The sequence below is a fragment of the Lingula anatina genome, chromosome 2 (assembly GCF_051362555.1).
Source record: "Lingula anatina isolate TDL-2025a chromosome 2, LinAna3.0, whole genome shotgun sequence".
In the NCBI taxonomy this organism is placed as follows: Eukaryota; Metazoa; Brachiopoda; class Lingulata; order Lingulida; family Lingulidae; genus Lingula; species Lingula anatina.
The window spans coordinates 2,921,306-2,930,686 of record NC_141768.1 but is presented as its reverse complement, the minus strand read 5'-3'; the positions used below and the strand labels follow the sequence as shown (position 1 = coordinate 2,930,686).

At 33.6% G+C, this 9,381-nt stretch overlaps 1 protein-coding gene across 1 annotated transcript; it reads left to right on the top strand.

Moving 5' to 3' along the window:
• Positions 1-5: 5 nt before the first annotated feature.
• Positions 6-9,198, top strand: LOC106173324 (nuclear valosin-containing protein-like). Its single transcript, XM_013554423.3, has 22 exons — positions 6-168; positions 477-550; positions 836-885; positions 1,093-1,210; positions 1,515-1,572; positions 1,873-2,304; positions 2,441-2,513; positions 2,690-2,754; positions 3,029-3,163; positions 3,328-3,429; positions 3,599-3,716; positions 4,006-4,147; positions 4,502-4,639; positions 4,883-5,261; positions 5,648-5,752; positions 6,087-6,149; positions 6,305-6,427; positions 6,764-6,863; positions 7,260-7,366; positions 7,697-7,773; positions 8,149-8,302; positions 8,408-9,198. The coding sequence occupies exons 1-22, from the start codon at positions 70-72 to the stop codon at positions 8,456-8,458; spliced, it is 2,763 nt and encodes a 920-aa protein (XP_013409877.2). The 5' UTR covers positions 6-69; the 3' UTR covers positions 8,459-9,198.
• Positions 9,199-9,381: the final 183 nt, after the last annotated feature.

Here is a 9,381-nt window from a genome sequence, read left to right as displayed (position 1 = left end):
AAGTGCAAACGAATGCTGGGATATGTTTAGTATATTTTTTACCATGTGGATGGCTACCGGCGTGCTAAGATGAAAAGAAGGCCTGAAGATATGAAGTCATCAAAAAGCCCAGGATCCAAAAATACACCATACATTGGTGACCCACGTCTGCTTTTTCGTATGAGACAGGTAATATCGCACTGTCGATAAAAGATATCGGGAATATTCTCAACGAATTCTCTCTCTGTCGCTCTCAATTCCGTGGTTTGGCACGGCGCAGGCATTTCCCAGAATAAAAATTATGTAAATATAGTGGCGATTCAAGAAAAGACTCTCAAATAATTAGAGTCAGACTATCGCCGAATCGTCTGTAAAAGCTTTCTACTAGTATTTCAGCATTTCATTTCTGCGTCCTGGCTGGAACAGACATGTAGCTTGATTCAAGTACACGTTTTGTTAGAAGACAGTGTCTGTTTACTGCTTTTTTTTCTTTTCAGTACATACAATCTCATCCTAATCACCAGTCATTTAGTGTGAGTAAAATTACAGAAGACTTGCAGCAGTCATTCAGGTAAGATCAATAAACTGAAGAGAGTCAACCAGGATGATGCTTATGAGGTGAAATGGAAAATATTTTTGTACTAAGAGTATAAACTCAATTAAGAAGGAATGAATATTATGTTAGAGACTTCCCCAAACAAGATTTACCAGCATTTCAATGTTTCTGGCTTTTTAGAATTGATGTGTATGACAGATATGTGTTAATTTTTAATGAGAATTATTCTTCAAAAATTATTTGTGTAGGTCTTGATAGATACAAACCAGTAAAGAAAACATTTTCTTATTACTACTTCAGTGAGTATGGTAGGAAGAAAAGGAATGTTTTCCAAAAGTCAGTTGTAAAAGGTATGTATAATTTATTGTCATTTATGATTTATTATTGTATTTATTGATGTTTCGAAATTAGTATTTCTGAAAAAATTCCAGGTGACTCAAAAATGGGATGCTGTTTGTCTGTTTATTTGAGACAAATATTGATTAAGAATATTAAAAAAAATTGATTTTGTTAAGAATTTTCAGGCTATTATTAAGTTTTTAAATCTTTTTATCCAGTTTATGATGTTCTATTAAAAGAAGAACAGCAGCAAGGCAGTCAAGGCAATGAAAAAGATCATGCAAGTTTTCTTGAAGAAAAATACTTGACCAAGCGACAAAAAATGCAGGCTCAGACGTAAGTGACAGTTTTTTCTTGTCATGAGAAATATTTATTGTTATTTGTAAATATACGTCATGAGAAATATTTATTGTTATTTGTAAATATACAAGTCCAGTGCAGCTTAGGAAAGAATCTAGTCAATATTTCAAGATTATTTTTGTGAATTTTCTGTCAAATTTAAACATACCTGTGGGTTGTTTTTATTTATAAACGTGAGCCTTTTTTATCTGTTAAATAATTTATGTGGCTGAGTGTTGTTAGAACAGTTCTGTATTGAGTTGTACATTGTATTTTTTTTTATAAATCTGTATTTTTCCAGTAAAGATCCAGACACTGAAGGCAGTTTCTCAGAAGAAGAAGAATATGCTACCTACAAGGTAAGTGCCTCAATTGATAGCATATGAATTTACCATGCAGGTTATTACATGGAAATATAGATCTGAAAGTGAAATAGGTATAATAGTGATGATTAGTTTAAGGTAGTTCATTAGGTACAAAGCTCAAAATTATCTGCTCATAAAAGTGAGCTAAATTTTCATATATAATGATATGTGATACTATAATTCCTTGATATTTACTTAAATCAAGTTTCAAACGTTTAATGAAATTTAATTTTATATAAGGCAATTAACTTGAAAATTATATTCCTTATGAATGTCAGTATTCTTTATTTTCAGGATTCAAACTCCATAAATAATGTCATGGCAAACCTCTACAGAAACTCACCACTAAGACAAGACAGTGGAACATTTAACACAAATCTGAGTTCCAGCAATTCATCTTTTACAAAGGAAAATACAGACTGTAAAGAAAAGAAGCCCAGTTCCCCATCAGGTGCCCTGTTTCAAAAAATTCTCAAAAATAATGAATTCACAGAAGCAAATTTGACTCCTGAAAGAAAATTGGAAAGATCAGGGAATGCAGATACAGTATCTCAGGAATCCAGGGGCAGTATTACAAACTGCAGTATTTTGTTTAGTGAAGCAACTTCTGATGCTTTGGGATTTATTGATAAATCATCACTGAATGCAGAAGATCTGTTTTTGAATCATACTTCAGGTGACAAAGAGAGTCCTAGTGTGCAGCCAATGGAGGAAGAACAGAAAAAGGTAATTGTAATGAGGTGTGAAAATATTGAGGTTAAGTACATCTGTCACATGTTTTTTATGGCTACAAAGTCCTAAAAAGTAATTTTAAGTCAGATGTATTGGTATAGTGAATACAATTATACACATATGTTTACAGGATACAGAAAAGCAACCAAGATCTGCAAAGAAAAGAAGAAAAACTGGAATGGAAGTGGAACAAAAGCAGAAAGGTGAATAGAGAGAAAATATTGCATAGTTGATAATGGATTTTCCTTATATTATATATATTTTTAAAATATTATTTGCAAAGTATATTTATTTTAATTTGCATTAACTTGATAGAATAAAAAGTTACAAACATATAATTTTCTGCTGAACTTGAGGGTTAATTTCTTTAATGTTTCAGCAATAGAAGTGCAGAAGTCTGAGCTCACATTTGCAGATATTGGTGGCAATAACAAAACAATTATGGTGAGAATAAAATTTACATTATGGTTGGAATCAATATTTTTTACTTGGTCATTCAGTTAAAATATCAGTCCTATTAAGCTCAAGAGCTGTGTATTAAGAAAAAAAAATTTGCAGAGCATTTTTTAATTCACAAACATAAAAAGTGTAAACATTTACTATCATTTATAGCTGTAAATGAACATTAAATGCTATTTCTCAGTACTTGCAAGTTGATTGTAACTGTTATTAAAAAAAATTAGAATATCAGTTACCTTATTATAAATTATTCTTCCAGGAGATCTGTAAGCTATTAGTTCACATGAAGCACCCAGAGGTGTACCAGCAGCTAGGGATCACTCCCCCCAGGGGATTTCTCCTGCATGGACCCCCAGGGTGTGGAAAAACACTGCTAGCTCATGCCATAGCTGGGGTATGGATCATCTTTCTTGATTTGATTCATTTCACATTCACGAAATATTCCTGTCTAATTTCCCATCCAGATTTCTGTTTAATTTTCATCTGGGTTAGAAATTGGACCTGTATGGTATAGGCAGGCTTTGTAAAATGACTTAAGTTTTACATTGTGTTTTACAGGAGCTTGGTTTGCCCTTCCTTAAGATGGCCTCCACTGAGATAGTCTCTGGGGTCTCTGGAGAGTCGGAAGAGAAAGTGAGGGATCTTTTTGAAAAAGCAGTGGTAAGGAAAAGTGTATGCCTAGGATGTTAATGGCAATATTTTACTACTCCTATGTATGTTTTCATAAGGAGTGGACATAATTGACAACATAGTTACTAAGTACCACATCAGAAAATTTTACTATAAGATTATTTCTTTTTGGTTTGTGTAAGTTTTGGTTTGATTTCAGAACTCTTCCCCATGTATTGTATTCTTGGATGAAATTGATGCCATTACTCCAAAGAGGGAAACTGCCTCTAAAGACATGGAGAGGAGGATTGTTTCCCAACTTTTGACCTGCATGGATGGTAAGTGACAAAATTTAAAAATCTAACCACAGTCAAACATCCTGGCACATGTCTAAAGAAGGGGTTCAAATTGAATACCTGAGACCTCTCATTTAACAGCATGACTTTTAAGTCAGCAGGTTGAAATATTTCAGACAAATCAATTGTGAAAATTTTGAAGTTTCTTCTCCTTTCCAATTTAGATATAAACAGGGGTCTCCTTTTCTGGTTTCCATGATTGTAGGGAGTAATATGTCTATAGAAAATTTAGATATCTGACTCATCAAAATGTTTCATATATATATTTCAGATCTGAACAGTAAGTCTGACTGTCATGTGGTGGTAATAGGGGCTACAAACAGGCCAGATTCTCTGGACCCTGCCTTGAGGAGAGCAGGGAGGTTTGACAGGGAGATTTCTATGGGTATTCCTGATGAAGAAGCAAGAATGAAGTAAGAAGCTTCCCTAGAGTCCTTTCACAAAATATCTAAGTTTAAACAAGTGAAATATGACAAAGAAATTGCATAGTGAAGTGTCTGGTTTGTGGCAGGAGACTGTTAGAATTAAATGTTTAAAATTAAATTTGCATTTCTCCATCACAACAAAAGAAAAAAGATAATTACCAGGATCGCTTTTTTTTTTTTTTTATAAAATTGATAATGCCATCATCTCTTAAGTGTTATTGCATGCTATGTCTCCATAATGGGAATTAAATTAAAACATTTACTTCTCTATCAAAACATACAAAATGTAAACAAGTAAAAAAAACATTTGCATTATAACATTGACTTCTTTCCTTATTAAAGAATACTACAAGTTCTGTGCAAAAGTTTGAGGCTGTCAGAAGACTTTGACTACCTTTATCTTGCCAAGAATACCCCAGGGTTTGTTGGGGCAGATTTGATGGCATTGTCCAGGGAAGCTGCCATGACTGCTGTGAATAGGTAAATATGGGTAACACAATTATAGAAAAATAAAGAGTATAAATAGTAAGGATGGGAATTTTCTTCCATTTGGATGTTTCCCTCTTTTTTATGTCACAGAAAGAATCTAACAAGAAATAAAAACCAAATAACTGAGGTGCGCAGTGAATAATGGATAATAAACATGACATTTTGTGGAGTCTGTTTTAAACTTGTTGTTTTATCATTGTGATTTAATGTTATGCATAAATCTTTTTGTTTCAGAGTATTTAATGATCTACAGTCGGAGCCTGTTAGTTGTTTACAGGAATGTGACGTAACTATGAAAGAACCCACAGAAGATATAGCAGACACATCAGAGGGGAACTGTGCATTAAATGGTGCTGAGAAACCATTTAATGACTGTGAAACGGATCTAGTAAAAACTCCACTAAACACAGTTTTAAGCTGGTTAAAAGACCAACCTCCTTTGACTCAGGAACAGCTTCAAGAACTCTCTATAACAATAGATGATTTCAAGGAGGCATTGAAACATGTCCAGCCATCAGCTAAGCGGGAAGGCTTTGCCACAATTCCTGATGTTACTTGGGATGATATTGGTGCTCTTAAAGATGTGAGAGAGGAGCTGCAGTTGGCTATATTGGTAAGAAAGGCTGTTGCTGCCACGCCAAGTGAATGGATTTCATTTTTATGCAATTGAGTTACTGCTGGGAATAATGTGAAGTTTTGTATACATTATCAAAGTGCCTATTTTGCACTAATAACACTGCTCAAGTTTATGGTAACAGATATTTAGGTTTTTTTAAATTTTCACTTTTGCTTGAAACATTTTGAAGTGCAATGTTAGTATAAAATTATACTAGTTGATTTCATAACATTCTGTTACTTGGTTAGAAAAACGAAAGAAAAGGAAAAGATGAAATCCTCATGTGCCAGAAGAAATCCTACGTAGGAAATGACCACACCACATCTCAAATGCTGATGATTAATGATAATACAGATTAAGTTCCCAATATTTCTCATCATCAGGCTCCTGTTCAGCACCCAGAGCAGTTCAAGGCCCTTGGTCTGACCAACCCTCCTGGTATTTTACTGGCTGGACCACCTGGATGTGGTAAAACATTGCTGGCAAAGGTAGATTCTTAGTTATATATAGGCAACAGGTAGTAGTGTTCTATTGACAGATCTTAAATTGGTTATGGGTTATTTCAAGTATTTTTCTCACTAGGTAGAAAAAGTAAAAAAAAAATGGAAAAAAGATTTTTTTTTGTCTTTTATTCAACAAAAAATATTGAACTTTGGTGATAAGCAGAGGGGTCAGTTAAGCGCTGGTAAAATATAATCATTAGGTCACAGTGTGACTTGAGGCCAACTGTCATAATAGCTAATATGTAAAATGTACATAAGTTGCTGATAAATTTTGCTGCAGCTTTTTTTACATGATGTTATGCTTTTTTATCTCCCATAGGCCATTGCAAATGAGTCTGGGATTAACTTCATCTCTGTGAAAGGACCTGAACTCTTGAATATGGTATGTTTTTTGAAAAATAACAATTTAAAATATTGATATAAATTTTGAGTGACCAAAAAGTGTTTCAAAAAGGTAAGCTGTGTTTGTTATATTGCGTAAAAAAGTTTATAATTGGAATATTTATTGTAATTATTGGAATTTACTCTGCTTTTCAGTATGTAGGAGAGTCTGAAAGAGCTGTGCGTCAAGTTTTTCAAAGAGCCAGGAATTCTTCTCCTTGTGTTATCTTTTTTGATGAATTGGATGCTTTGTGTCCCAAAAGATCAAATGCTGGAGAGGTAAGAAAAGTGTCTTTAGATTTTATAAATAAGGTAATTAACATGATTGGCATACTTGATCTTATTTACAAATGCCAAACAGCAGCATTAAGAATTTTCTAGAAAGATTCATAAAATAGTCAGAAATGTGAAACTTCTTTTCATGGATTTTAATCTGTAAAATTTGGTGAAGATCGTATATTTGGCCCATTTTGGGTTTAAATATTTGTTTGAAATTTACCCATAGGCGTGGATTTCTCTCATAATACTGGCATTCTTGATGCAGAATAATAATGAACTTGGTATATGTAACATTATATGCAGATAATGTACACATTCCATGTATACTTTTTAAAGGGTGGAGCCAGTGTCCGTGTAGTCAACCAGCTTCTCACAGAGATGGATGGTTTGGAAGAAAGGAAACAAGTTTTTATTATGGGTGCTACAAATAGACCAGGTAAACTGAACACAATACATCTATTTGGCACATATTTCTCTTACCACATTTGGCTTCTATGTGAAGTGACTTTACTAAATACTTGATCAGTCTAATAAGGCACTATCTTCAAATGTATTTTAATTTTTATGCTTTTAAAATAATAACAGAATACATATTTAGAAAATAAAACTGAATTTTCCATTCAAGAAAATGCTGCTGTTGCTTAAAATAATAACTCTGATGCAGCACAAGTGGTTAAAATGTAGGACGAAACAAAAGGCGATGTAAACCACATTTTATAAATATAAAGGCTTCACTACATGGCCACAGGTCCCTTTGGAATTGACTGAATTATAAGAGATTTTTTCAAGTTATAATTTGTTCCATATACTTTACATTGGGTATTTGTTCTAGATATCATTGACCCAGCCATTTTGAGGCCAGGAAGACTGGATAAAATATTGTTTGTTGGATTGCCAACAGTTGAAGATAGAGAAGATATACTAAAGACAATAACTAAGGTAATTTTTCAATAAAACAAAACTACTTTTTTCAAACAATTTCAAGATAAATCTCCGCTGAAGGTGACTTTGATTTTTAATGATGGATTGGAAACATTTTTACAGTTAATGTATTTGAAGTATGTAAAGACCAGTTTATATTTTCTTTCTAAAAAGCTTAATCTAAGTATTGGTCACTATTTCTCATTTTACACAGTTCAGCAAGAGTTACAGTGACAAAAATTTACATTGCACTTCTTGGTCTGGAAGCCAATGTGGCTTTTAAAAGAGCTACATGATATGAATACTTAAATCACTTTAAATAAAATATGTTTAATATTCTTGCTCCAGAATGGCACCAAACCCCTTCTTGGTGAAGATGCTGTGCTGCAAAACATTGCCTCTGACTCCAGGTGTGAGAGGTTCAGGTATGTACACTTGAGCTTCATTGATTCTGGACCCGTTTCACAAAAAGTCTCCAGTTTTTAGATTAGATGGTTAAAATTAGATTTTTGACTACAGTAAGTCTAAAAGCATTTAAAGAACCTGGGCTATTGGTGGCTCTGAGCAGGGTTAAAAGACCAGAAGGTTAGCAGTATTTTAGATTCTTTGTAATCTCATTAGACATTTGGCCAAAACTTTAAGGTCTTTGTTAACATCAATTTTTGATCTTAGTAATTTTGTGAAATGGTACAATTGATACAGGTGAATTTGATACATTAAGTGTAGCACTCTTTACTGCAAGTTTCATTATTTGTTACCATTTATTCAAGTATTGCAGTATTGAAGTATTTTTATTTCAGTGGGGCAGATTTAGCAGCTTTAGTTAGAGAAGCTTCGGTGTCTGCTCTGAAACGGTTCATCTCAGGAGAAGTGAGTTCAACATCTCCAGTTATGGTGCAGAAGGAACACTTTGAGGCAGCTTTTAATAAAGTTAAGCCTTCTGTCTCCTCAAAGGTAAGTTCTTTTGGCTCTCACTTTTTTATTTCTTTTTTATCAACACAATAAAAAGAAAATTAATTTGAGGAAATTTAAATCATTTTTGCCTTCTTTCTGATGCAGGACCACATGCTTTATGAGAAAATGAAGCTGTCTGCAACACCAAACCTATAGCAGTGGATCTCTTGATATACTGGTACATGACTTTGATGACAACATAAAGTCACGCTGCTAGGCCTGGTCATGTTACATGTCCAGCTACACCAACAGAATTCCATGAAGTACTGTCAACATATGGACCAGGCACAACTGGAGCTGTAGCAGACTTAGAATACATAATATTAAATATAAACATGCTTGGCCCATGCATGAATGCTATTCAGCAGTGGCACAAATTAATTGTTACAGTGAAGAGGAAGTAAATGAAGTTTGACCTTATCATTTTCTGTCAGTTTTGTGATTGATTTGTGTAAAGACTGGGTGTCATGCCTGCTGTCTTTATCTGCTGTCAGGGTATCAATGCCTCTCAGGTCTTTTATGCCACACAGTTTAATTGTGGTTATAAAGTGAAACATAAGTTAATGTTACAATATCCCATCTTTAACAGTTCATATACAGTTATTGACCTAAATGATAAAACACTCATTTTGACAGCTTGTTGTCAAAGATTTCTGTCAGAATGATGTATTAATTGCTGGGCACTCAGTATTTGTTTTTCAGCCTTTTATTTGTTGTCAAAGTTCAACTAGGTAGGTAAAAAAGAAGAAAAAAACTTGCAACTATCTACTATAAGATGTATGGTGCAATTAGAATGGCATAATGGTGATTGATGTGTATCAAAATTTATTTTCTATTACAACACTTTAAATTAAGACAGGGAATTATATTGATAAGTGAATAAACTGGTAACAGTACTGGAAATGTGTTTGTTTTTAGAAAGACCCTAATTTTACATCCCTCATTGTGGTAGGTGTGTCAAAAAAATTGTGCTACTACAAAGGTGTACCCCTAAGTGCACTAACAGACTGACACTGACTAGAACCAAGGAAGTGGATAGATTTAGTTCCTTGCTAGAACATGAGTGTTAATTGGTTTCT

Coding starts and splice junctions, on each gene's coding strand:
- LOC106173324 (XM_013554423.3), top strand. CDS start 70: ATGAAAAGAAGGCCTGAAGATATGAAGTCATCAAAAAGCCCAGGATCC. Junction 4,640..4,882: donor GCCATGACTGCTGTGAATAG/GTAAATATGGGT, acceptor TTTTTGTTTCAG/AGTATTTAATGATCTACAGT. Junction 5,262..5,647: donor AGCTGCAGTTGGCTATATTG/GTAAGAAAGGCT, acceptor TCTCATCATCAG/GCTCCTGTTCAGCACCCAGA.